Source organism: Odocoileus virginianus, chromosome 28 (genome assembly GCF_023699985.2).
Source record: "Odocoileus virginianus isolate 20LAN1187 ecotype Illinois chromosome 28, Ovbor_1.2, whole genome shotgun sequence".
Classification (NCBI taxonomy): Eukaryota; Metazoa; Chordata; class Mammalia; order Artiodactyla; family Cervidae; genus Odocoileus; species Odocoileus virginianus.
This window is the reverse complement of record NC_069701.1, coordinates 42253033-42281016: the sequence shown is the minus strand read 5'-3', so window position 1 is coordinate 42281016 and position 27984 is coordinate 42253033. Positions and strand designations below refer to the sequence as shown.

Genomic DNA, 27984 nt, shown 5'->3' with positions numbered 1-27984 from the left:
GTTGGTGATGGACAGGGAGGCCTGGCGTGCTGCAATTCATGGAGCCGCAAAGAGTCGGACACGACTGAGTGACTGAACTGAACTGAAGTGAACCAACCTGTGCAAACACATTTTGTTTAACATCATCCTTACACTGTACTGTTAATTGCTATTTGTCTCTAAAACATATTCCCCCCCCCAATTATTTTTATTCGTTGGAGGCTAATTACTTTACAATATTGTAGTGGTTTTTGCCATACATTGACATGAATCAGCCATGGATTTACATGTGTTCCCCATCCCAATCCCCCCTCCCACCTCCCTCCCCATCCCATCCCTCTGGGTCATCCCAGTGCACCAGGCCTGAGCACTTGTCTCATGCATCCAGCCTGGGCTGGTGATCTGTTTCACACTTGATAGTATCCATGTTTCAATGCTGTTCTCTCAGATCATCCCACCCTTGCCTTCTCCCATAGAGTCCAAAAATATGGTATGCTTCACGAATGGACATGTCATCCTTGCGCAGAAGCCATGCTAATCTTCTCCGTATCATTCCAATTTTAGTATATGTGCTGCCGAAGCAAGCACAGATTGCACAAGTTCTTATTGATGGCTGGGAAAAAAAAAAAGAGAGAGAGTTTGTTTATATTCTTGGAAGACAAGAGTATCCAGTGACCCTGCCCTGGGAGTGTACTCCTAGAGGCGTTTCCACCTGCCAAGGGCTCGGCGCTGGGCTGCACACCACAGCCTGTGACCTGGGGGGCCTGTGCCAGCTCAGATGGTCCTGAAGAAGGGGCCAAGCCAAGAGGCCAGGAGGCAACCTGCCGTGTCTCCTTACATGTCCGTTGCTGATTCCTTACTGGAGCTGGGAGGGCTTAGGAGAAGGAACCAAGGAAACTCAGGCAAGTCAGCCTTGCTGATGCAGCACACGTGGGCATCTGCCCTGCCCTGCCCTGCCACCCAGAGACATGCTGTGAGGGGCTTGGGACGGGTAGGGCTTCTGGTGTGAGTGCTGGACTAGGTCAGGTGGTGAGATCTTGGGCAAGTTTTGTAGCTTCTCTGAGCTTTGGGTGGTCATGTTTTAAATCTGTGTGATGACACAGTCTCCCAGGGCTGTTAGAATAAGATTATAAAAAGCACCCGGCATGTAGTATGTGCTCGATAAACCTTGACTCGTGGACTCCTGTGCCAGTGAACACACAGCAACCCAGCCAACAGGGACCTGCTAATCTAGTTAGATAAGAATTCCTATCATGACTCGTGTTTTTTCTTAAAAGCAAGAGTGTAGGGACTTCCCAGGTGGTCCATTATTTGGGAATTCTTAATGCAGGGGGTGCAGGTTCGACATCTGATTGGGAACTAAGATCCCACATAACTTGTGGCCAAAAAATCAAAAAACATAAATCAGAAGTAATATTGTAACAAAATTCAGAAAAGACTTTAGAAACGGTCCACATTAAAAAAAAAAAACTTAAAAAAAAACCCCATGAATGTATAATAAAATAAAACCAACATTCTACCTTTTCCTGATGAACCCCACAGAATTTCTATTTGACAAATAACTGTTGCTCTAATGTCACTGGTAAATGTGAAAAAAGTGGATCTTCAGACCACAGGAAAGTACCCTAAGCTTCTCCTTTCTCAAACAGAAAGACATTAGGCCCTGGCATTCATGTCAAACAAAGAAGATTTAAGCCTAAAGAAATACATGAAAAACTTCATCAACAAATATAAAAAAAAACTATTAATAAATAAACAACAACAAAAACAAATGAAGAATTTAGATTACTTACCATCGCAGGAAACATCTTTCAAAAACTGTTCTCGTCACATTGCTGCAGAGAGAGGAGAATGACATTGTTCTAGGAGCAGAAATCTCTGGGGCCTCTTAAAGGAACTCTACAGAAATAGAACCCAAACTTGGTTTTTAGGGGGACCAGTGGCGTGGAGGCCGGTGGGCCTCCATGGACATAAGAAGACCCGTGAGTTGGCCTGTGGGGAGCCCGCCCCAACCTCCAAGGGCAACGGAGACCTCGGGGCCCATGGTGTCCTCGGGGCCACGCTCCCCCAGGACACACGCTGGGTGCAGGGGCGACCTTGGACAGTGAGCGCTGCTCTGCCCGGGTGGGCAGGGGTCCCAGCTGCTCCCAATGGCCTCACGACTTCTCCAGACCCAGGCCCTGCTCCACCCGCCCGTCCTACAGTGGGGAGGACAGGGGTCCACAGACATGCACGGTGGGCAAACGCTAGTGACGGCTCCACAGAGCTTCCCAGTTCAGGGAAATCGGCTTGGACAGGGCTTCAGACTGACCTGCCTGAAGAAGCCACCACGAGAGACGGCTCCAAGTACGTGGTTCTCCCTGGACCAGGGCAGGCGTTCCCTTTATTATCAGATGGCACCCCACTCCAGTGGTCGTGCCTGGAAACTCCCACGCGTGGAGGAGCCTGGGAGTCTACAGTCCACAGGGTCACCAAGAGTCAGACACGACGAGCAGCTCCACTCTCGCTTTCACCTGGGCCTGCGGCCGGAAGCCTGACCCACGTTTAAATCTCAGCTCTGCCTCTGCCCAAGGCGGGCAGGGACCACCCCCGTGCCGTGGCTGGAAGGGCAGGGCACGCACAGGGGCCCTCTTGCAGCGCAGCCCCGGGGGGGACACCCAGGGCGCAGCCTGCCCACCCTGACCCTCCCAGTGTCCCCCCTCGGACACCGGCTGGGGGTCCCAACTCCTGCACTTTGTTTGTCTCAGGCCGCCGGCTCCCTGAGACGATACGTCAGGGCGCCCGACTCACAGACCCCACAGTGTCAGGAGTCCTCAAGCCGCAGGCTTGTGCCACAGTCAAGCCACAGGGGCCCAGCATCTCATCTCAGGCACCCTGCCCCTCAATGCCCACCCTCACCCAGTCTTAGGGCTCCTCATCATGCCCTCGAGCTCCTTCCTGGGGCCACAGGGCGGGTGCCTGCTCAGCTGGCAAACCCTCTTCAGGTGTCGCCAAGCTGGGACACCACGGAGGATGGGAATGCTCCCTTCCCGCTGAACACGGCTGATGTGGCCACCCCGGGACAACTCACCCCCATCACGGGATTGAGCCCCCGCCCCCGCCGCCGCCCCTGCAGCCCCGTCTCCAGTGCCACGTCCCGCTCTGCTGACCCCTCAGGAGGTTGCAGGGCCCAGCACCAGGGGGGTGAGCGTCCTCAGTCCTGCTGTTTCCCAGCAGGCCATTTTTCTTTGGCCAAAAAAATAAAGTCAGCCACAGTTTCCACTGTTTCCCCATCTATTTGCCATGAAGCGATGGGACCAGATGCCATGATCTTAGTTTTCTGCATGTTGAGTTTTAAGCCAACTTTTTCACTCTCCTCTTTCACTTTCATCAAGACACTCTTCAGTTCTTCATTTTCTGCCATAAGGGTGGTGTCATCTGCATATCTGAGGTTATTGATATTTCTCCCGGCAATCTTGATTCCAGTTCGTGCTTCATCCAGTCCATATGTACTCTGCATATAAGTTACAAAAAGCAGGGCTACAATATACAGCCTTGACGTACTCCTTTCCCAATTTGGAACCAGTCTGTTGTTCCATGTCCAGTTCTAACTGTTGCTTCCTGACCTGCATACAGATTTCTCAGGAGGCAGGTCAGGTGGTCTGGTATTCCCATCTCTTTAAGAATTTTCCAGTTTGCTGTGATCCTCACAGTCAAAGGCTTTGGCACAGTCAATAATTAGAAGTAGCTGTTTTTCTGATATTCTCTTGTGTTTTCAATGATCCAACCGATGTTGGCAATTTGCTCTCTGGCTCCTCTGCCTTTCCTAAATCCAGCTTGAACATCTGGAAGTTCACGGTTCATGTACTGGTTTGGAAAATTTTGAGCATTACTTTGCTAGTGTGTGAGGAGTGCGATTGTGCAGTAGTTTGAACATTTGTTGGCATTGCCTTTCTTTGGAATTGGAATGAAAACTGAACTTTTCCAGTCCTGTGGCCACTGCTGAGTTTTCAAATTTGCTGACATATTGCATGCAGCACTTTCACAGCATCATCTTTCAGGATTTGAAATAGCTCAACTAGAATTCTATCACCTCCACTAGCTTTGTTCATAGTGATGCTTCTTAAGGCCCACTTGACTTCACATTCCAGGATATCTGGCTCTAGGTGAGTCATCACATCATCATGATTATCTGGGTTGTGAAGATCTTTATTGTACAGTTCTTCTGCGTATTCTTCCCACTTCTTCTTAATATCTTCTGCTTCTGTTAGGTCCATACCATTTCTGTGCCTTATTGAGCCCATCTTCGCATGAAATGTTCCCTCAGTATCTCTAATTTTCTTGAAGAGATCTCTAGTCTTTCCCATTCTATTGCTTTTCTCAATTTCTTTGCAATGATCACTGAGGAAGGTTTTCTTATCTCTCCTTGCTATTCTTTGGAACTCTTAATTCAAATGGGAATATCTTTTCTTTTCTCCTTTGTCTTTCACTTCTCTTCTTTTCTCAGCTATTTGTAAGGCCTCCTCAGGCACGATTTTGCCTTTCTGCATTTCTTTTTATTGGGGTGGTCTTGATCACTGCCTCTTATACAATGTCACAAACCTCTGTCCATAGTTCTTCAGGCACTCTATCAGATCTAATCCCTTGAATCTATTTGTCACTTCCACTGTATAATAATAAGGGACTTGATTTAGGTCATACCTGAATGGTCTATGGGTTTTCCCTACTTTCCTCAATTTAAGTCTGAATTTGGCAATAAGAAGTTCGTGATCTGAGCCAAGGTCAGCTCCTGGTCTTGTTTTTGCTGACTGTATAGAGCTTCTCCATCTTTGGCTGCAAAGAATATAATCAATCTGATTTCGGGTGTTGACCATCTGGTGATGTCCATGTGTAGAGTCTTCTCTTGTGTTGTTGGAAGAGGGTGTTTGCTATGACCAGTGCGTTCTCTTGGCAAAACTCTATTAGCCTTTGCCCTGCTTCATTCTGTACTCCAAGACCAAATTTGCCTGTTACTCCAGGTGTTTCTTAACTTCCTACTTTTGCATTCCAGTCCCCTGTCATGAAAAGGACATCTTTTTAGGGTGTTAGTTCTAGAAGGTTTTATAGGTCTTCATAGGGCTGTTCAACCTCAGCTTCTTCAGCATTACTGGTTGAGGCATGGACTTGGATTATTGTGATACTGAATGGTTTGCCATGGAAACAAACAGAGATCATTCTGTCGTTTTTGAGTTTGCATCCAAGTACTGCATTTCGGACTCTTGTTGACTATGAGGGCTACTCCATTTCTTCTAAGGGATTGTTGCCCACAGTAGTAGATATAATGATCATCTGAGTTAAATTCACCCATTCCAGTCCATTTTAGTTCGCTGACTCCTAAAATGTCGATGTTCACTCTTGCCATTTCCTGTTTGACCACTTCCAATTTTCCTTGATTCATGAACCTAACATTCCAGGTTCCTATGCAGTATGGCTCTTTACAGCGTTGGACTTACTTCTATCACCAGGCCCATGCACAACTGGGTGTTGGTTTGCTTTGGTTCCTTCTCATTCTTTCTGGAGTTATTTTTCTACTGATTTCCAGTAGCATTTAGGGCATCTACCAACCTGGCGAGTTCATCTTTCAGTGTCCTATCTTTTTGCCTTTTCATACTGTTCATGGGGTTCTCAAGGCAAGAATACTGAAGTGGTTTGCCACTCCCTTCTCCAGTGGACCACGTTCTGTCAGTACTCTCCACTGTGACCTGTCCGTCTTGGGTGGCCCTGTATGGCATGGCTCATAGTTTCCTTGAGTTAGACAAGGCTGTGGTCCATGTAATCAGATTGGTTAGTTTTCTGTGACTGTGGTTTTCATTCTCTCTGCCCTCTGATGGAGACAGATAAGAAGCTTATGGAAGCTTCCTGATGGGAGAGACTGACTGAGGGGGAGACTGGGTCTTGTTCTGATGAGTGGGGCCGTGCTCAGTAAATCTTTAACTCAATTTTCTGTTGATGGGCGGGGCTGTGTTCCCTCCCTGTCATTTGACCTGAGGCCATGGACCGCAGCAAAACAGGCTTCCCTGTCCCTCACCAACTCCCGGAGCTTGCTCAAACTCATTTCCATCGCGTTGATCCCATCCAACCATCTCATCCTGTCATCCCGTTCTCCTCCCACCTTCAATCTTTCCCAGCATCGGGGTCTTTTCCAATGAGTCAGCTCTTTGCATCAGGTGGCCAAAGTAGTGGAGTTTCAGCTTCAGCATCAGTCCTTCCAATGAATATTTAAGGTTGATTTCCTTTAGTGTTGCCTGGTTGGATCTCCTTGCTGTCCAAGGGACCCGAAGCATCTTCTCCAGCATCACAGCTCGAAAGCATCAGCTCTTCCACACTGTCTTCTTTTTATGGTCCAACTCTCGTGTCTGTACATAACTACTGAAAAAATCATAGCTTTTACTATATGGTCCTTGGTTGGCAAAGCGATGCATCTGCTTTTTAATATGCTGTCTAGGTTTGCTTTTCTTCCAAGGAGCAAGTGTCTTTTAATTCCATGGCTGCTGCCACTATCCTCAGTGATTTTGGAGCCCAGGAAAATAAAGTCTGTCACTGTTTCCATTGTTTCCCCTTCTGTTTGCCATGAAGTAATGGGACCAGATGCCATGATCTTAGTTTTCTGAATGTTGAGTTTTAAGCCAACTTTTTCACTCTCCTCTATCACTGTCATCAAGAGGCTCTTTAGTTCCTCTTCACTTTCTCCCATTAGAGTGGTGTCATCTGCACATCTAAGGTTGTTGACATTTACCTGCACTCTTGATTTCAGCTTGTGATCCATCCGGTCCCGCACTTCGCATGTTACACTCTGCACAGCAGTTAAATAAGCAGGGTGACACTATACAGCCTTCACACACGTCTTTCCCAATTTTGAAACAGTTTGTTGCTCCTTCTCCAGTTCTGTTGCTTCTTGCCCTGCATACAGGTTTCTCAGGAGGCAGGTCAGGCAGACTGGTATTCCCACGTAGGACCATGAGACGCTACAATCCGTGTTTAAACACCCACTCCCTGCGCAGGTGTGGGCAGGTTACGGCAGCCCAGGAGACTGAGTTGGGAACTCAGCAGGAGCCCCGCACACAGCCCTGCTGCAGAGAGAGCTCCGCCGCATGGCGGGGCCCTGGTGCACACTCACCGGATGGTCTGAGCTCCTGCTCCTAGCCATCGACAGAGGTGGATGGCTCTGCTTGGCCGGCGGTCCTGGGGGCCTCGAGAATTCGGTCTGCTCTTCTGGCTGCCCTGGCGCTGCTAGACCTCCGTTAGCCAACTGCAGCGGCTCAGCACCTCCAGGGCCCTTGGAGTCCAGCGGGGCTTTCTTCAGCAACTCTAGGTTGGTGTCCCCACCCGGGGCTGGTGGGCCATTCTCAAGGTCGCTGGACTGCCTGGTTCCTGGGGGCTAAAGGATAAAGACATTCATTCTGGTGACAGGAGCCTGCAGGCCAAGCCCTTCTCAAGCCACTTTAGGGAACAAATGAACTGTCTGACAGGTAAGCGAGCGTGTGCAATTTTAGAAAGGAATACTGCTGGGGGTCAGGTTCCTCTCTACCACCAGCTTCTGGGGGTCCCAGGTCACCCTGCGGGGGGGCTGGATGGTGGTCCCCGAAGATACATTCACATCCTCACCCCTAGAACTTGTGAGAGGGCCTAGGTAGAAATAGCGTCTGTGCAGCTGAGGTTCTACTGCGTAAGACTGGGACCTATATTCCGAAGTCAGTGTCCTTACAAGGAGAGACTCAGAGACAAGCTCACAGTGGGAGAGGCCGAGGGAAGATAGCCAGAAGTAGAGCAATCACGCACCAACTGAGGAGCGCCAGGCACGTCCAGCCCCCACTAGGAGCAGCAAGGAAGGACCCTCCCCCGGAGCACCCAGGGAACCACCCCGCCAAGCTGTGATTTCAGATCTCTGGCTTCCAGAACTGTGGGAACAGTAACTGCCGCACTTTTTTGTTTTGTTTTTTAGTTCTACCAGTTTATTGCTACCAACCCATCTCCCTCCACCCTCATGCACACATGCTCAGTCATGTAATCACATGGACTTCAGTCCGCCAGACTCCTCTGTCCATGGATTTTTCCAGGCAAGAATACTGGAGTGGGTTGCCATTTCCTTCTCCAACTGCCGCACTTTTTAAGTCCCCCTCTATCCAGATCTGTCTGCAGCCCCAGGCACCCACAGGATGTCCCTGTCCCCCTTGCTTCAGCAGAATTCAAGTCATCCAGAACAGATGTTCCACAGCCCAGGTAAGGTGGGCGCAGACCCCATCACACAGGCCAGGTGTGGACGCAGGTGGGAAGGCCTGGGGCTGCCCCGCCCACCCTGGGATGTCTCCTGGGGCACCCCTGGACAAATCCCGGGGCGATACTTACAGAGCCACTTAGCATATTCCAACTTCCTGCAAATCAAAAAGGAGAGAGAAATGAAAACAATCATATTAACCGTTATAGTGATATCTGTGAGCGAGAGGAAGTACTTTAAATTTACAACAAAGAAAGTGTATTTACAGCTACGGAAAAAAATTGACTGGAACACCTGTGCAGCTGGGAAAACAGGAGGGGCACTTACTCAGTAAGCCTCCCCAGGATGCAGCACCGCCTCCCCCAGGGCCCCGGGGCTGGAGCAGCACCAGTTTGTCCCTGCTTCCAGGCCCAGAGTGCCCGGGACACCCTGTGTCCAGCAGCGGACCTGGCCCTGCATGTCGGGAGGCACACAGCAGGTGGCTCTGAGCTCACACACACGTGAGGCCCCAAGTTAGAATGTGAACTGATCTGAATTTTATACCAGAGGCTCCTGCCCAGTCACACCGACCCCAGACCCCTTCTCTGAGCTCCTGATGCCTTTGTTGACCTAGCTTCCTCCAGGTCAACATGACTCTGACCAACCTTTTCTCCTACGGCAGACAACAAAATAGCATACAGGAATTGAGCCGATGATGATGATGATGATGAGGATGACGACGGTGATGAAGTAGATGGTAGTGCAAGTGTGCACATCCACACCCCTGCAGGCCCATGGTGACCCCGGGTTTCCTGGAAGGAAGCAAAACAGGGGATGCTGTCACAGGGTCAGGCACCCTTTCCTCACCCAAGTGACTGCTCTCTCAGGAGTGGGCGCAGCACCAATGCGCTCCAGACCGCCACGCACTCCTTCTCTGTCACTGACAGTTGCCATGACCTCCCCAGTGGGAGGCAGCCAGGCTCACCATTCCTGTTCACATGGAACCCTGGGTTCAGAGGCCGCGGGGGATCTTGCTCTGGTCCCTCGAAGCAGCAGCAGGTCTGACCTGTCAGCAGGGCAGCAAGAGGCCCTGCGTCCCGGGACGAGCTCAGGGGGGCGTGGGGGCAGCTGCACATACACCCCGGGGCCAGCAGGCGGCGGAGCCTGGAGGGGACTGGCGGGGCGGACGGCAGTCTTCCCGGCACCCAGGCTGGGCCACGCTGGCCCAAGGGACAGGGCAGGGTCCGCCCTGGGGAGACGCGTGGCACGAGCAGTGGGCTGTCTCCTCACTCTTCTGAGCTCCCAGCACCCACAGGAGATGCAGCCACAGAGACACCGGGTGCAGCGCAGGCCCCTCGGAGCTTGGGCGGCTCGGCTGCCCTGATGTGGCGAGCCACCAAGGAGCAAGCAGGAGGGAGCAAGTCCACGCAGCACCCTCACTCTGCTTGAAGGCTGTTCTCTACTCTCAGAGTAGCCCTGCCTCATTCTGTCTTACTTCTGGTGTTAAGAGAGCCTTTAAAAGTGTTGGCAGGTTACAGAGGGAGCCTACCTCAAGATAATAATGGCCATTACAACAAACCCACAGCAAACATTGTACTCAATGTGAAAAGAGGAACACATTTCCTCTAAGATCAGGAACAGACAAGGATACCCACTCTCACCACTAATACTCAACATCATCTTAGAAGTCCTTACCACAGCAAACAGAGAAGAAAAAAAAAATAAATGGAATCCAAATTGGAGAAGAAGTGAAACTGTCATTGTTTACAGAGAAAACCCTAAAGATGCTACAGAAAACTACTAGAGCTCATCAGTGAATCTGGTAAAGTTGCAGGATACAAAATTAATACACTGAAATCTTGCATTCCCACACACCTACAATGAAAGATTAGAAAAAGAAATCAAGGAAACAATCCCATTTACCACCACATTAAAAAGAATACAAACTGAGGAATAAACCTACCTAAGGAGGCAAAAAGATGTATACTCTGAAAACTATAAATTACTGATGAAAGAAATAGAAGATGACAAAAACAGATGGAGAGATATCCTATGTTCTTGGATTGGAAGACCAAACATTGTGAACGCGACTGTATTACTCAAAGCAGTCTACAAATTCAATGCAAGCCCTATCAAACTATCAATGGCAGTTTTCACAGAATCAGGACAAAAAATGCCACAGTTTGTATGGAAACACAAAAGACCCCAACTTGCCAAAGTGATCTTGAGAAAGAAGAATGGAGCTGGAGGAATAAGGTCCCTGACTTAGACTATACTACAAAGCTGCAGTCATCAAAACAGCATGGTACTCACACAAAAACAGAGACTAATGGAATAGCACAGAAAGTCCAGAGAAAAACCCAGCACCTCTGGCCGCCTGACCTCTGAGGCCACCTGACCTCTGACAAAAAAGGCAAAAATACACAATGCAGCAAAGACAGTCTCTCTAAAAAGCGGTGAAGGGAAAACTGGACAGTTAAACATAACAGAATGAAAGCAGAACACTCTATAACACTGTACACAACAATAAACTCAAAATGGATTACAGACCTAAATGTAAGGCTGAATGCTATAAAATTCTTATAGGAAAACGTAGGCAGAAGAGGCTTGGTACATGTTGCAGTAAGATCTTTTTTTGATCCACCTCCGAGAGTGATAAAAACAAAAACAAACAAATGGGACCTAGTTAAACTTAAAAGCTTTTCACAGCAAAGGAAACTATAGGCAAAATGGAAAAAACAAAACACAGCCTTCAGAATGAAAGAGAATATTTGCAAAGAAAGTAACAGACAGACAAGGGATTAATCTCCAAAATATACAAACAGCTTATGCAGTTTGCACCAAAAAAAGAAACCAATCAAAAAATGGGTGGAAGATCTGAATAGACATTTCTCTGAGGAAGACACACAGATGGCTACAAAGTACACGAGAAGATGCCAGACATCACTAATTACTAGAGAAATACAGATCAAAACTGCAATCAACTATCATTTCACACCGTTCAGAATGGCCATCAGCAAAAACTCTACAAACAATAAATGCCACAGAGGGCGTAGACAGATGGGAAACCTCCTACACTCATCTTGGGAATGCATATCCGTACAGCCACTGTGGAGAACAGCGTAGAGGTTCCTTAAAAAACTAAATAGAAAGATACATGCACCCCGATGCTCGTAGCATGACTATTCACAACAGCCTAAACGTGGAAACATTAATGTCCATCAGAGAATGAACAAAGAAAACGTGGTACATACTTAAAATGGAGTATTACTCAGCCACTAAAAAGAATAAAATAATGCTATTTACAGGAATATAGATGGACCTACAGACTGTCATACTGAGTGAAATAAGTCAGACAGAGGAGAAATATTGTATGACATCCCTTATATATGGAATCTAAAAAGAAAGGATACAAATGAACTTATTTACAACACAGAAACAGATTCACAGAATGAATTTATGGTTGCTCAGGAGGGGAAGACAGAGGAGAAGGGATAGTTGGGGAGCCTGGGATCAACATGTATCTGCTGCTGTAATTTAAAATGGATAACCAACAAGGTCCCACTGAATAGCACAGACAAATGTGCTCGATGTTACATGGCAGCCTGGATGGGAGGGGACTTTGGGAGAGGGTCTGTTAGTCGCTCAGTCGTGTCCAGCTCTTTGTGACCCCATGGACTGTATCCCATCAGGCTCCTCTGTCCACAGAATTCTCCAGGCAAGGAAACTGGAGTGGGATGCCATTTCCTTCTCTGTTGGGAGAGAATGGATGCATGTATATGTATAGCTGAGTCCCTTTGCTGTCCACCTGAAATTATAATGCCAAAAAGGGTCCGTCTAGTCAAAGCTGTGGTTTCTACAGTGGTCATATATGGATATGAGAGCTGGACCATAAAGAAAGCTGCGAGCCAAAGAATTGATGCTTTTGAGCTGTGGTGTTGGAGAAGACTCTTGAGAGTCCCTTGGTCTGAAAGGAGATCCAACCAGTCCATCCCCAAGGAGACCTGTCCTGGGTGTTCAATGGAAGGACGGATGCTGAAGCTGAAACTCCAATACTTTGGCCACCTGATGCAACGAATTGACTCCTTAGAAAAGACCCTGATGCTGGGAAAGATTGAAGGCGGGAGAAGGGGATGACAGAGGATGAGATGGTTGGATGGTGTCACTGACTCAATGGACCTGAGTTTGAGCAAGCTCCGGGAGTTGGTGATGGTCAGGGAGGCCTGGCATGATGGAGTCCATGGGGTCACAGAGAGTCATACATGACTGAACCACTGAAGTGAACTAACTGAAAACTGTAATTGGCTATACTCCAACGTGGCTTCCCAGGTAACACAGAGGTAAGGGATCCGCCTGCCAAAGTAAGAGACCTGGGTTCTATCTCTCAGTTGGGAAGGTCCCAGGGAGAAGGAAATGGCAACCCACTCCAGTATTCTTGCCTGGGAAAGCCCATGGACAGAGGAGCCTGGCGGACTGCAGTCCGTGGTGTCGCAGAGCGTTGGACATGACTTAGTAACTGTGCGTGCACACATGCATACTCCAATATAAAATGAAAAGTTAAACAAACAAACAAGGAATGGATAATGAAGATGTGGTACATATATGCTATGGAATATTACTCAGCCGTAAAAAGAAAATAATGCCATCTGCAGCAACATGCATGGACAGAGAGATTGTCATACTGAGTGTAAGTAAGAAAGAGAAAGACAATTATGTGATATCACCTGTATGTGAAATCTAAAAGATGGTTACAAATGAACTTGTCTACAAAACAGAAGTTACAGATGCAAAATCAAGCTGCTAGTTACCAGTATCTGTGTGTGTGTGGGGGGGGCAGGGATAAAGTTGGAGAAGGGGAATGACACATAGATGCTTCTATATATAAAAGAGATAACTAATAAGGATCTGCTGCGTAACACAGGGAACCCTACTCAATACCCTATAACGATCTATATGGGAAAATAATCTCAAAAAGAGTGGACAGAGGATTTCCCTGGTAGTACACTGGCTAAGAATTAAGTCTGCTAATGATTGGGACACAGGTTCACTCTCTGGTCTGGGAAGATTCCACACGCCCTAGGATAACTAAGCCCGTGTATCACAGCTTCTGAAGCCCGTGTACCCTAGAGCCTGTGCTCGGCAACAGAAGACGCTAGTGCAACGAGAAGCCCGCATACCACAACTAGAGGGGGGCCCCGCTCTCTGCAACTAGAGAAAGCCCGCATGCAGCAAAGAGGACGCAGCACAACCAAAAAGTCAAAGCAAACAAGTTATCTTTTTTAAAACCGATTCACTTTGCTGTACCCCTGAAACCAGCCCAACATTGTAATTCCACTATACTCCAGTAAAAAGCAAAACACTTCTCTGTTACTCACATCAGCGGGAAATCAAGAAGCTTATTTAAAAATGTAACTGTAAATGATGACCTTGGGGAAGGTGGCAAGGGGGACTCGGGCTCCAACGAGAAGGCCAGCAGGAAGGTGGAGCAGACCCTGGAAGAGAGGGAAGCCCAGGGGGACACGGCGCTCACTGATGACCCAGTAACACTCAGGGTGGAGAAGAGACTAGATTCAAAACACGATGCGGTGTCGCCGATGTGTGCAGTGGGAAAAACCCCTCGCTCACACCACACGGACACCACTGTGGTCCTGCACCGTGGCAAAGAGAAGCTGCTGGCAGCTCACGAGACAGAACACCTCCTCCAGCTGAGCAAAGGTCTTTCACTCAGGACAGGAAGAACACCAACCCTGGCAGAAAACAGCCACAAACCTGACCTGGTTAAAATGAAGGACCTTTATCCACAAGAGGCCCAGATACCCCAACACAAAGAGCTTGGGTCCCACATTTATAAGTAATTATCAATGTTTCTAGATAAGCATCAAAAATGAGAGAATAAAAACCCAGACAGCCCATATAAAAATGGGCAAGACTTCAGCAGAGACCGGGAGGAACCCAGAGATGATCACACGAAGTGACGTCAGCGAGACAAACACCCCGTGAGATCACTTATCTGAGGAATCTAAAATATGACACAAATGAACTTAGGAAACAAGGGCAGACCCACAGACATAAAAAAACAAACTTATGGCTACCAAAGAAGTAGTGGTGAGAGAAGGATAAATAAGGAGCTAGAGATGAACAGACTCACATCACTGTCTACAAAACAGGAAAACAGGTCCTACTGTATAGCACAGGGAACCACATTCAGTATCCTGTGATAATAACCACAATGGAAAGGAATGTGAAAAGGAATATGGATGTATATATTTGCTGGTGCTGCTCAGTCGCTCAGTCATATCCAACTCTGGACCCACGGACGGCAGCACGCCAGGCTTCCCTGTCCTTCACCATCCACTGGAACTCGCTCAAACTCATGTCCATCGCGTCGGTGATGCCATCCAACCATCTCATCCTCTGTCCTCCCCTTATCCTCCTGCCTTCAGTCTTTCCCAGCATCAGGGCCTTTTCCAAGGAGTCAGGTCTTCTCATCAGGTGGCCAAAGTATTGGAGTTTCAGCTTTAGCATCAGTGCTTCCAATGAATATTCAGGACTGATTTCCTTTAGGATGGACTGGTTTGATCTTGCAGACCTTGAAGACTCTCAAGCAGTCTTCTCCAACACCACAGTTTAAAAGCATCAATTCTTTGGCTCAGCCTTCTTTAAGGTCCAACTCTCACATCCATACATGACTACTGGAAAAACCATAGCTTTGACTATATACATGTATATGGGGCTTTCCAGGTGGTGCTGAGTGAGTGAAAGTTGTTCAGTTGTGTTCAACTCTTTGCAACCCTATGGACAATAAAGTCCATGGAATTCTCTAGGCCAGAATACTGGAGTGGGTAGCCTTTCCCTTCTTCAGGGAATCTTCCCAACCCAGGGATTGAACCTAGGTCTCCCTCATTGCAGGCGGATTCTTTACCAGCTAAGTCACAAAGGAAGCCCAGGAATACTGGAGTGGGTAGCCTATCCCTTCTCCAGTGGATCTTCCTGATCCAGGAATGGAACCAAGGTCTCCTGCATTGCAGGCAGATTCTTGACCAGCTGAGCTATGAGGAAGCATGTGGCACTAGTGGTAAAGAAGCCGCCTGCCAGTGCAGGAGATACAAGAGACATGGCATCAGTCCCTTGGTTTGGAAGACCCCCTGGAGGAGGGCATGGCAACCGACTCCAATATTGTTGCCTGGGAGAATCCCATGAACAGAGGAGCCTGACATGCTACATTCCATGGGGCCGCAGAGAGTCGGACACGATTGAAGTGACTTAGCATACACACACATATATGTGTCTGTGTGTGTAACTGAGCCACTTTGCACCAATGTAAATCACCAAGACTCCAATTTAAAAAAAGAAAAGGAAAATAGTCTTGCACAGATTTGCAGAGATACTTAGTAGTGGGGCATCAGTTCTGCTGGGGGCATGCACCCAACTCACATTCCTAAGTCCCGTCCGAGGCCCCGCCAAGCAGGGACGTGGCCAGGTGTTGGGATGTCAGGAAGGACAGGTCTTACAGGGCTGTCAGTCCCTTCTGCCTGCTACCTGGTCAAGTCTAGTGGGCACAGACTGAGCCCACACGGCCAGAACTCATGGGACAAGGACAAGGAAGCCATAACTTGTCCACAAGGATTCTGTTTACTCAAGACAGAGTCTACGAATGATGACCCATGGCCCACAGCCCACTTTAATGAATAAAGTTTTACTGACACATAGCCAACCACCTCTGATCACAACCTCTAGGCTTATTTACAGCAGCAGAGATGAGTTGTGACAGCAGGGACTTTGGGACCCTCAGAGCCTCAACCTTGGCCTTTACAGATTTAAGAGATGGAATCAGACCCTTACCTGACTGTGGATTTGTGGCACAAACCGTATCACTTGTGGCATTGCAGGATTGAAGGACGGCACTGTCTTTACACCTGAGAGAAGAATAAAGAAATTGTGAGCATCATTTCCCCTTGCTTGGGCCGACCCAAAGAATCTTACTCACCACCCACCGGTCAGGGGTTAGAGGGACCAACCCAACATCCTCAGCAGGCCCATGAGGTTTCAGATCACCAGTGTCTGGCATGTGCTGGGCTATCTGGCCCACACTGGATCAATGAGAATAAAACTTAGGACTCTCTGATAGATGGGGGATAGAGCTCTGTCCGTGTCCCCGGACAGAGCTCTGCGTGTGGCCACGAGGACTGGACCTGCCGTGGCCGTACCTCTGCCAGGAGGGAAGGCAGCCTGAGACGCGGCTCGAGGAGAAAGGGACGAGCCAGAGCTGATCCACCCAGACCTGGAGGCGGTCCTTCCTCTGGACTTGGCAGGATCCTGAGCCAACAGTGCAAGCTGGTCTGAGTTGTATTTAAGCATCTACAAACGCAGGTGATTTTACCAGTGGCTTTACCACTGTGAGCGTCTTCCTCAAAGTCTGCTCCAAATCTAAGCCCACCAGAAACCACAGAACGCAACCTCATGTGGAAACAGGGTCTCTGCAGACGTAACCCTTTAAGAGGAGGTCACACCGGATCAGGGTGGGCCTCAGTCAGTGACCAGCATCCTCACAAGAGGGAAACTGTATGCACACAGAGAGAAGGCCATGTGAAGATGCTGAGACAGAGCGCACGGGAGAAGATCCCTGGAAGGCAGAAGCAGAGACTGAAGCGATGCGTCCACAAGCCAAGGAGCGCCAAGGAGCGCCGGCAAAGCCGAGGAAGCGAGAGAGATTCTTCCCGAGAGCCGACGGCGGGAGCCTGGCCCTGCCGACACCTTGATTTCCGGCTTCCGGTCTCCAGAACTGCGAAAGGATACATTTTTCTTGTTTTTCAAAAGCCTCCCGGTCGTGATGCTTTGTAACATCAAGGGCAGAAAACACGCACTGGCCACCCCATCTGGGCCCCAGGGCCTGGGGGGCGCCCCCCACCTACAGCTCTCCTCCCCCTGGACGTCCTGTGGCTCCATCGTCCATCCCGCCCTCCCTGGCCTCCGCTCTAGGGCCCTGTCTCCTGCAGCCCCTCTGTCTCTCACGAGCCCATCACTGCATATGTGTTGGGATGCTCTCCACCACTGCTGGGGCCCAGGCCTGCAACATGACCTCGCAGGCCACAGCGGGGCTCACAGTCATACATGAGTGAGTGACTGAAAGCAGGAAGAAATGAATGAGCGATGACTCCAGTTCGCCCCCATGTGGAAACCTCCAGGTGACTCGTCTGCCTTAATCCTCAGGGCTCCTCACTGGGGCCGGTGCTACCATTAGCCCCATTACACAGATGGGAAAACAGAGGCTCTGGGCAGGGGGTGGCTGACTAAGTGACCCGAAAACAAACAGGCAGTGAGTGGAGAAAAGAGCTCCCACCCAGGCCTGCTGGCCGGCTCCCACCGCTGGGTGGTACCTTGAGCACCGGATGCAGCTTTCTGTGCAGTCCACGGAGTCGCAGAAGAACTTGCCCTGCCGGCACTGGCACTCCTGGTCGCTGGTCGGGGAGCAGCGCTTCACCACTTCCTGATCTGCTGGAGGTGGGCTGAGGGTCAGTCACCGGGGCCTGGACTCCGTCCTGTCTCCCGGCCACGTCCAGGTTCAGTCAAAGGCTCAGCACATGCAACCACCTCCAGACCTCACCCCTGCCGGCTGGGTGTCAGAGGAGGAGCGGTGGGTGCCCCAGTGATCTGGGCTGGGGGCAGAGGGCCAACTGCTCAGATACACCCCAAATCAACATGTCCACTCATTTCTCCAGGAAGATCAGAACAGCCCTACTCGGCGTGGACCGAGAACGGTCTCTCCCAGCATCGCTGGAGGGTTCTGCCCTTCCACCTGCGAAGGGCTGGGTCCCGGAGCCGCACCCACATCTCACGTCTATGCGGCTCTTTCCACGGAGCCAACTCTCTGCCCCCGCGTGAACATCGCTCTGCCTCACTGCCTCTGCTCAGAGTCTAATACGAGGGGCAGCTAGGGTGCTATCTTGGTTTTCATCTTCCAGCAAAGAAGGAAGCTGTTCCAGCAGGTGTCAGCACAGCATGCTCATGACAACTCCTGCTGGGACGTTTTTACCTTTTTTTAAAATTGTTATTTATGCATTTAATTTTGGCCGTGCGGTTCTGCCCTGCTGTGTACACACTCTCCCCAGTTGTGGCAAGCGGGTGCGACTCTTTGCTGTGGCTTCTCATTGTGGTAACTCCTCTTCTGCAGGGTACGGGCTCTAGTGCGTGTGGGCACAGCGGCTGCAGCCCACGGGCTGAGCTGCTCTGGGGCATGTGTGATCTTCGAGAAGCAGGGGATGAACCTTTGTGCCCTGCATCAGCGGGTGATTCTTAACCACTGGACCACCAGCAAAGTCTCACATTTTTTACCTCTTAAAAATAAAAATTGTATCAGTTTAAAGTCTATGGCAAGATGAATTGATTTATACATTGATATACTGAAATTTTCATTGGGAATGCACAAAAATCTAAGCACCATTCCAGGAAAAACTGATCCTTATAAAACACTAAACGAGGTCCCTGGTGGTCCAGTGGTTAGGACTTGAAGCTTTCACTTCCGGGGCCCAGGTTCAACTCCTGGTTGGGAACTAAGATGTTGCAAGCCACACAGCACAGCCAAAACAAAAGAAAAACAAAACCCTGAGCCTTCTTGTTTACTATATTGTGGTATTTCTCTCTGCATTTGTGTTTCATTAAAGGTAGTTTTTTCACATGTATATTTATACATGCTTTACTAGATTCATTCCAAAAAATTTTTGTTTTTTGCCAATGCAAGTGGTATTTTTAAATTACGTTTCAAAGGTGCTAGAGGGGAGGCTGAAGAGGAAGGGCGTACAAACATACACTTAGCTAATTCACATTTTTGTACCGTGGAAACTAACACACCATTGCAAAGCAATTATCTTCCAGTTAAAGACAAATAAAATGGAAAATTACCTATTTAAACAATGTCATCGATACACAGAGATAGAAGAACTTCTGTGTACCATACTGATACTCAGCAAGTCTGAAACCCTAATGACCTGTAGCTGCTTCTTTAGGCAACACACACCGCATCGTGACCAACAAGCACTCCATGATGACGGCTCCCGCCACCCTCCTCTGGGACCAATCGCTGCCTTTGGGGAGGTTCCCACGGGCCGGTCGACGGGGCATGTGAGCGAGACTGCCACTACTCACCCTCTCTGCACTGGGCACACAGCATGCACTGGGTCTCCACGCTGGGATGAGCTCTGAAAGTTCCAGGCTCGCACGGCGAGCAGGCTCCGATGGGGTGGTCCTGGCTTATGGGTCTGCTTACGTGATAGCCTGCATGAGGTGGGACATGGAGGGGAGGTGGGGACCCCGCCCAGTCAGCTGGAGGAGGTCCCGAGGCACCTGGAGACCAGACCCCCTGCACAGTACCCCCAACCCACCCCAGTCTCCTGGGAATAGCTGGACAGGTGTCCGTCCCAGAGACTAGGGACCCAGATCACCCCCCAGCTTTTACCGGGGCCTTGCAGCGCTTGGGCGCTGGAGCAAGGTCACAAGACTTCAAGTCAGACCAACAGCGTCCCTTTGTTCCCTACATGTGGTTCGTGCAGGTGTGCGTGTGAATGCAGAGATGTGTGTGTGTGAACGTCTGCAGTGTGTGTACAGGTGGGTGGGCTGGGGAGCATGGGGAGGGTAAGGGCTATGGGTCCAGGTAGCAGGTGCTTGGGCTCTGAACCACGGGCCCCTGGGAGGCACAGGTTCCCGGACGAGATGCGGCCTGTGTGCAGGTGTGCGCGACGGGGGATGCCCGTGGGGACGGGACAGCTGCCCCTCACAGAGGGGCTGGGAAGGGACTTCGCTGATCACATGGGCGTGTCTGTGTGTGTGGACGGGGTTCAGGGTGCTGGTGGCTGCCAAGGACAGACTCTCCCCCGCCCCAGACAGCTGGGTTCTCCCCACAGGCTGCGCCCAGCTGTGTTCAAAGGGTCCCCGACCTCCCCTCTCCCAAGCAGGAAGTCTTCCCTGGAAATCACCCCAGACTCACCAGCCGGGCAGACTCTGCTGCAAGAAGGCTTGCCTGGAACCTCATATTCGTCTGGGTGACACATGGTCTCCGCTGTTGCCATAGTCACCTTGGATGGGAGAGGGGACACGGGCATTTTCAGAAGATGTCTCCGCTCCTGACGGAAGCAGACGCTGACACCCTGAGCAGGGAGTGCCAGCTCCCCGGGGTACTGCCTCCCTTGTGGAAAGGGCGCTGCTGGGCAGGCTCAGGCCGGGGGCTTTCCTCGGCCTCCTTGCAGCTCTGCTCACAGTATGGAGCAGGGTTATGTGGGGAGCACGCTCCTTCATCCCCAAGTGCATGTGGGTCTGTTGACACCTCCGTGGCTGACGTCTATACCCTGTGCCTGGTCAGAAGTAGGCCCTTTGTGGTCGTGATCCTTTGGAATTTAGTGAGTCTTTGATTTTCTTCTAGCATACAGTTCATGTTTTCAGCAGTTGCACACAGACTTTGCCAAGAAAGGACACTGTCTGTGTGTTGGGAACAGGGGTCTGAGCGTCTGTGTATCGTGAGTGTGCACGTCATGGCGCACGTGAACGCGCACACTCACCAACACAGAGGAGCCCGTCAATTACAAGGTCCCGATCACTGCACAGCCCCGCTGATCTCCTATCCTGCTCAACTCCTTGGCCTGGAGGGACATTAAGCTCTCGTACCAAGTTTGCGGACTCTAGATTTCATCGCGTAATTACGTCATTCTTTGCTCTCTGTATTTTGAGGTGTTACTGTTTATATACGATTTCACGTTTGTTTCTCTAGGACAGTTGAGCCTCAGTTGTTTGCTGAATTCAGTGTTTCTGAACTTGCCTACTTACTGAAATGTGTTTGTTAAGATCAAGCATGCCGTGTGACTCGGCAAAAAGGAAAGGAAAGCAAGGTCTCCAAGCCAGTCTCACCTGGTGTTCTGAAGGACAGAAGGCTGTGAAGTGTCTACACATGTAGAAAAAAGGCATCTTAAATAAACTTTGAAGAGGCAGGCCATACAGTGCCACTGGCCGTGAGTTCCCAGGTAGTGAATTAAGTCTATATTAAATCAGGTGTCTTTAAACAGAAACACACGTAAACCAAGATTACATACTGACAGGCTGATGACAATGTGCTGACAGAGGCTCACAGGAACCTAACCGTGGTTTCCTCTATGGATGTGGTCTGGGTGGTTAATTCTGTACTCAAAGCGATCCTATCACAGGTGAAAGCGGAACGCACGATCCGCTGTTACCTCCTCTGAGGCTTGCCCCTCTGGTCAACGAGTCGGGGATGCTTTCTAGCCTGCATGCTCTCCGATCTGACTGTGACGATGCTGTGAGTGAGAATATGCTTGGCTCATACCCTCTGTCTGTCCGCCTGCACTACAGGAGGCTGTTTCTGCCGTAAGACTGTCTCTTAGGTACAAGACTTTTCTAATTCATCCTGATAATTCACAAATGAGTTTAACCTGCTTATATGCACTGGCTTCGCACTCTCAGTCGATTTCTACCATCTCCTCTTCTGTTCCTGATATCACATTTTCTCTATGATTTCTTTTCTCCCTTTCTTTTCCGACTTCTGCTTCCCTTATGCCCTGTCTTCCAGATCCTTTTTTTTTTTTTTGCCGCCTGATGGCAAACACTCTATTTGTATTTTTTTTTCTGATTTATTTTTCACCTTAGTAAAAATGAAGCAAAAACTCACAGAGAAAAAGTACTTGAATAGCTTTAAAGAAGAAAATCTACTTTACAAAAAAGTAGAAGATGATTCTTCTCTCGAATCATCAATAAATGCTAACATTCATAAATGAATATGAGAGAAAAGAACAGTTACATGATTTCAAAGCAACTCCATATAAGATACTTGGTAACGACACAGGGAAACAGTGATTTTACAGCAAAGAAACCTGGCAGCCAGCACCTGAACCAAGCCTCCAGAACCCGACATCACCGAGACAGTATTTTCACTGCAAATGAGAAGCCATGAGATAAAGCCAAATTGAGAAACACGCTATTATACGATCTGTCAGCGCCGTTCAACCGTGCTAAGGCTACGGAATAAAGAGATAGTTCCATGGAGATTAAATATGAGCTCATTCGTTTTTTGAAAAATTCAACTCACGCAATGAGCAACGGTACAGAGGGTGCTTTCGGTAAGGATGCACCGTTAAAGAAGCTGGTAGAGTCTCTCACCAGCGTAGTCAAGTGGATTTTCCTGACGAGGTAAACACTGCACCAATGACTAGACAACAATGACGGTTCAAGAGAGTCAGAGAGAGGGCTTCCTCGGCACTCCAAGGCTAAGCCTCGAGCTTCTAACGCGGGCAAGGTGAGTTTGACCCTGGTCGGGGAACTAATCCCACAGGCTGGGAAATAAAAGGAAAAGAGAGAGGAACAAACAGCCCAAAGGCAGTTAGGACGGGATGTAAAGAAACGCAGTCAAGTTGAGGAGTGAGTCAAGAAGGGTCTCATAGAAGCGAAATTTTATCTTCTGAAGAAATATACTTCGGACTGCTTCAGAGGAGAAACCAATTACTTTGAAATTTTTAAGAGATAACTAATCTGTGCCCGTTACTCTCAGGGTGGAGGACAAACAAATGGGTGTCAGACTTGGACCATAAAGAAACGACGCAGTCACACTGTGGGGCTGAGAAGACTCTTGAGAGGCCCTTGGACAGCAAAGAGATAAACCAGGCAATCCTAAAGGAAATCGACCCTGAATATCCTTTGGAAGGACTGTAGTTGAAGCTGAAGCTCCAATACTTTGGCCACCTGACAGGAAGGGCTGATTCAATGGAAAAGACCCTGATGCTGGGAAAGACGGAGGGCAGGAGGGGAAGGCGATGACAGGATGAGATGGTTGGACGGCATCACGAGTTAGTGGACATGAGTTTGAGCAAACTCAGGGAGATGGAGATGAACAGGGAGGCCTGGTGTGCTAAGTCCACGGGGTTGCAAAGACTTGGAGACAACTTAGAGTCTAAACAACAATAAATGAAACTGCTGAAACTACAAGCGAGGGCGAGCGGGTCATTAGGTACAGGGGAAAAAATGAACACAAAGCGTTTCTGTTTATCCACAGTTTCACCAACAGGTTTGTGTTTAAAAGTTAAACAAAATGGGAAAAATCCATACAATGGAATATTATGGATGAGCCTTGAAAAACATGAATGACTCTTGAAAACCTTCTGCTAAGTAAAAGAAGTCAACCATAAAGCTCATGTATTTTATGATTTCATTCATATGAAATGTTTAGAATCAGGAAACTAGAGACAAACAGTAGATTAGTGGTTGCTTAGGGTGAGGGGAGATGGGGAGATGTGGTCAGTCGCTCAGTCTTGTTGGACTCTTTGTGACCCCAAGGACTGTAGCCTGCCGGGCTCCTCTGTCCATGGGGATTCTCCAGGCAAGAATACTGGAGTGGGTTGCCATGCCCTCCTCCAGGGGATCTTCCCGACCCAGAGATCCAACTGAGGTCACCTTCATTGCAGGTGGATTCTTTACCTTCTGAACCACCAGGGGAAAAAAAATGGGGAGATAGGGGTTGATTAAAAAAAGGATTTCTTTTTGAGGGGAAAAATGTTCTAAAATAGACTGTGGTGGTGGTTACACAGATCATGAAAATACTGAAAAAAAAAAAAAGTATTTAAATGGGTGGAATTGTATGACGTGTGAATTACTACTTTTTTACTACATTTTGATTGAGTTAGCTGCTGGGCCATGCCGGGTCCTCACGGCTGCTGCCCGTGGCGCCTGCTCTCTGGCTGCCGCGCGTGGCCGTCCCGCTGCAGCAGCGTCTCTCATTGCAGAGCGCAGGCTCTAGAGCCTGGGCCCAGTAATGTGGCGCTCAGGCGGGGCTTCCCTGTGGCATGCGCAACCTTCCTAGATCAGGGATCGTTCCCTGCATTGCAAGGCGGACCCTTAACCACTGGACCACCAGGGAAGCCCTGATCTGTGAATTATTTCTCAAGAAAGCTGCTTTTTAAAAGTTAAGTAAAAAAGAATAAAGAGAGGCCTAGAAAAGACTCCAGCTCAACTCGAGGACTTCAGTGGGACACCAGCACCAGTTCCCCGCCCCCTCCCATTTTCAGCAAAAGTATCACAAGGCACTCGAAGAAACAGGAAAGCATGGCCTACTCAGAGGAAAAAAAACAAACCTGATAGAAACCATTCCTGGGCAAGACCAGACGGCAGAGCTACTAAACAAAACTCTAAACCAACTGTCTTAAAGATGTTCAAAGAGCTAAAGGAACAGGGACCAAGTCAGCAGAAGAATACATGAACATAAGAAGGACATCAATAAAGACAGAGGAAACTGAAAAGGAAGTTAACAAGGAAACCTGTAGTGAAACAGTACCGTAACTGAAATGGACAATTCACTAGAGGGATTCAAAAGTAAGTGTGAGCAGGCAAAAGATAAGAGTCAGAGAACATTAAGGCAAAACAGTTGATAACCGAAAGAAGAAAGATTTAAAAAACTAAACACCACTTAGAGGACTTCCAGCACCCTGTCAGGGGAGCCAACATATGAACTGTGAGGCCTCAGGAAGAGGAGAGACGGAGAAAAAGGGGGCAGAGAGATTATTAGAACAAATAACAGCCTAAAACATCCCAAATTTGATACAGGATATAAATCTAAGAGGTTAATCAAACTCTCAGTAGGATGCATTCAAAGAGAGTCACATTGAATCATCTAATCAAACTGTCCCAAGACAAAGAAAATCTTGAAATCAGCAAGACAGAAATGATAGGAACCCTCAATCAGATTACTAGATGTCCCATCAGAAACCACAGATTCAAGATGGCAATATGCTGATACATTCAAGATGCTAAAAAACGAAACAAAAACCTTGTTCCCTAGAATTCTATATCCAGCAATACTGGGAGTTTGTTGACATGCAGCCTGCCCTGGAAGAAATGCTAAAGTGAGCCTGGTTGAAACAAAAGGTCACTACACAGTAACTCAGGCCTACATGGAAAGAGAAAGGGGAAACGCACAGACGTTATAAAAGGGAGTGTTACGATACTGGTGTGTAACTCAGCGTTTACTTCCCACACAATTTTTTTTTTTCGGTGACCCTCATCTCTCCTTGCTATGTGTACATGCCCATCTTTCTGCAACCCTATGGACTGCAGCCCACCAGGCTCCTCTGTCCTTGGTATTTCCCAGGCAAGAATACTGCAGTAGGTTGCCATTTCCTCCTCCAAGGGCTCTTCCTGACTCAGGGATCAAACCCAAGTCTCTTGCATCTCCTGCACTGGCAGGCAAGATTCTTTACCACTGAGTCACCTGGGAAGCCCCACTTTCCTACACATTTTAAAGGCAAATGCATAAAACAATTATTCATCTATGTTTTATGCACAGAACATAAATATGTCATTTTGTGACATTAAAAAATTGTTAGCATCAAAAATAAATTTGGCAAAAAGTACAGGGTACAAAATCAACACAAGAAATTAAATGCATTTCAACATACTAACAGTGAACAATTAAGAAAAGAAATAAAGAAACTAAATCCATTTACTATAGCATCAAAATAAATAAAACAGTGAAAAATTAACTGAAGCAAGGTGATAGATGTAAACAGAAAAGTATAAATAGTCCTTAAAGAAAACATAAATAAGTGTAAGGACACCCTATGTTCATTGGCTGGAAGACCGAACATTGTGAAGACGTCAGTGCTGTGCAAAGTGATTTAAAGATCCAATAGAATCCCTTTCAAAATCCCAATGAATTTTTTTGCACAAAGAAAAATCCACACAGAAACTCATATAGAGTCTCAAGACACCCAGAATAGCCAAAAGGGTCTTGAAAAAAAAAAGAACAAAGTTAGAGAATTTGAAACTTACTGCAGAGATACAATAATCAAAACAGTTGTCTGGCTGCTAAGTCACGTTCGACTGTGTGACCCCATGGACTGTAGCCTATCAGGCTCCTATGTCCATAGGATTTCCCAGGCATGAATATTGGAGTGGGTTTACATTTAGGTACTTGCATAAGACAAATATCTGGAATAGAACAGAGCCCAAAACCAGACCTCACGTATGTGGTCAAGTGATTTTTGACAAGAGTGCCAAGACCATTTCATGGGGAAAGAACAGTCTTTAGAGGAAATGGTATTGAGAAAACTAGACATCTACGTGCAAAAAAATGGAGTTAGACCCTTGTTATTGTTCAGTCACTCAGTCGTGTCCGACTCTTCGCGACCCCGTGGACTGCAGCACGCCAGGCTTCCCTGTCCTTCATCATCTCCTGGAGCTTGCTCAAATTCATGTCCATTGAGTCAGTGATGAAACCCCATGGACTATACAGCCCATGGAATTCTCCAGGCCAGAATACTGGAGTGGGTAGTCTTTCCCTTCTCCAGGGGATCTTCCCAACCCAAGAATCAACCCAGGTCTCCCACACTCCAGGTGGATTCTTTACCAGCTGAGCCACAAGGGGAGCAAAACAAAAAATAAAATAAAAATTAAAAAAATAAAAGATATCACTATAAAAACTGCTGGAAGAAAATCTAGGAGAAAACAGGAAGCTTAAAAGCACAGTCACAGAGGACAAATTGATCGACTGGATTTCATCAAAATAGAAAATTTCTACAAAAGATGGGGTTAGGAGAATGAAGAGAGCAGCCACAAATTTGGACAAAACCTTTGAAAAGCGTATTTATCTGGTCAAAGATTTATATCCAAAGCACATAAAGAATACTTAAAACTGAACAATCAGAAGAAAAAAAAAACAAGAAAATGAGCAAAAGATTAAAACAGATACGTCACCAAGAAAGATTTATGACTGGTCAACAGGCAGATGAAAAGGCACCAAAGCATCTTCCCTGGGGGCAAAACACGAGGCAGCCGGCAAGAGTCACACACTGGACCATTTAAATTTAAGAGGACCTTGACCGTGCCGAGGGGCTGAGGCTGAGGCTGTGGCTGGCCTGCACCGTGCGGTCAGGTTTCCGCTGTCTCATCCCCCGGCCCCCACGCCCCCCGCGCCCCCTTCTCCTCCAGCTCCCCCCACACCCGGCCGGTTCCCATCTCCGCCGGCCTCCTCCGCGCCCGTCCGTCGCCCCAGCGCCCCCCGCCACGCCCTTTCTCCGCCAGCCCCCCTCAGCGCTCCCTGCCAGGCAGAATGGGTGCAACAGGCTGGACCCCGCAAGGGGCCCCGGATGGGGAAGCTTCCCTGCTGGGTATCTGAGTGCGGGGTGTTACCGGTTTCCTTTCCGGTGAAACTCGCGCTTCATCCAAGTTTTTCTTCTAGGGTGCCCCGGCCGGTTCCAGCCTCACTGGGGCGCGCGCCCCGGCACACCGTCCTCCCCGGATCTCCGGATCCTCCCACCCCGAGCGCCGCAGCCCAGGCCCCGGGCCCCGCCATTGCCGTCCCACCTGACTCCAGACCACGAACAACACCGCAAGCTCCCCGGCCATGGTAACGCTGCCGAGGAGCCTGCGGCGACCCTTAAATAGGCAGACCTGGCACCGCCCCCTCCGGAGCGTGACACCGCCGCCGCCCAATCGCGAGCGGAGTTCCGGCTGCCGGGCGTCCTTAAGAACCGCCCTTTCTGCTTCCCCCCAGCGAAAGCCACGTGGGGTGGGGTGGGGTGGGGTGAGGGACCGTCGGCTCTGCGCTTCCCTGCCCGCACCACCAACCCTGCTTGCACGCCCCGGGGGCCCAGGCCCCAGCCCTCAGCCCAGCCCCCAGCCCAGCCCAGGCGGCTCCCGCGGCGCGCGCGCCCTCGGGCCCAGATGCCCCAGGGGCTCCGGCGAGTGCTCTGAGGCTGCTGCAAACCTCACGTCTGTCTCCCCTCCTCCCCCGACCCCCTCGGATCCTC

General features: G+C 49.0%; 1 protein-coding gene and 1 non-coding gene across 2 annotated transcripts; both read right to left on the bottom strand.

The window, feature by feature from the left end:
* Window positions 1-350: 350 nt before the first annotated feature.
* LOC139029631 (tumor necrosis factor receptor superfamily member 26-like) lies at window positions 351-27639 on the bottom strand. Its single transcript, XM_070457832.1, has 10 exons — window positions 27539-27639; window positions 20172-20259; window positions 19334-19462; window positions 17569-17683; window positions 16034-16107; window positions 8857-9003; window positions 8344-8369; window positions 7115-7375; window positions 1773-1814; window positions 351-592 (listed from the first exon to the last, which is right to left on the bottom strand). Exons 1-9 carry the CDS (start codon window positions 27578-27580, stop codon window positions 1791-1793), a joined length of 906 nt encoding a protein of 301 aa, XP_070313933.1. The 5' UTR covers window positions 27581-27639; the 3' UTR covers window positions 351-592; window positions 1773-1790.
* Window positions 461-567, bottom strand: LOC139031952 (U6 spliceosomal RNA). Its single transcript, XR_011484501.1, has one exon. It is a non-coding gene; the product is annotated as a U6 spliceosomal RNA (small nuclear RNA).
* Window positions 27640-27984: the final 345 nt, after the last annotated feature.

What these genes read in the sequence shown, in the direction of transcription:
- LOC139029631 (XM_070457832.1), bottom strand. Translation starts at nt 27,580, where the DNA reads ATGGCCGGGGAGCTTGCGGTGTTGTTCGTGGTCTGGAGTCAG. An exon ending in CAGCAGAGTCTGCCCGGCTG is followed by an intron (nt 19,463 to 20,171) that starts GTGAGTCTGGGG and finishes CACCTCATGCAG; the next exon opens with GCTATCACGTAAGCAGACCC. An exon ending in AGCTGCATCCGGTGCTCAAG is followed by an intron (nt 16,108 to 17,568) that starts GTACCACCCAGC and finishes TTCTTCTCTCAG; the next exon opens with GTGTAAAGACAGTGCCGTCC.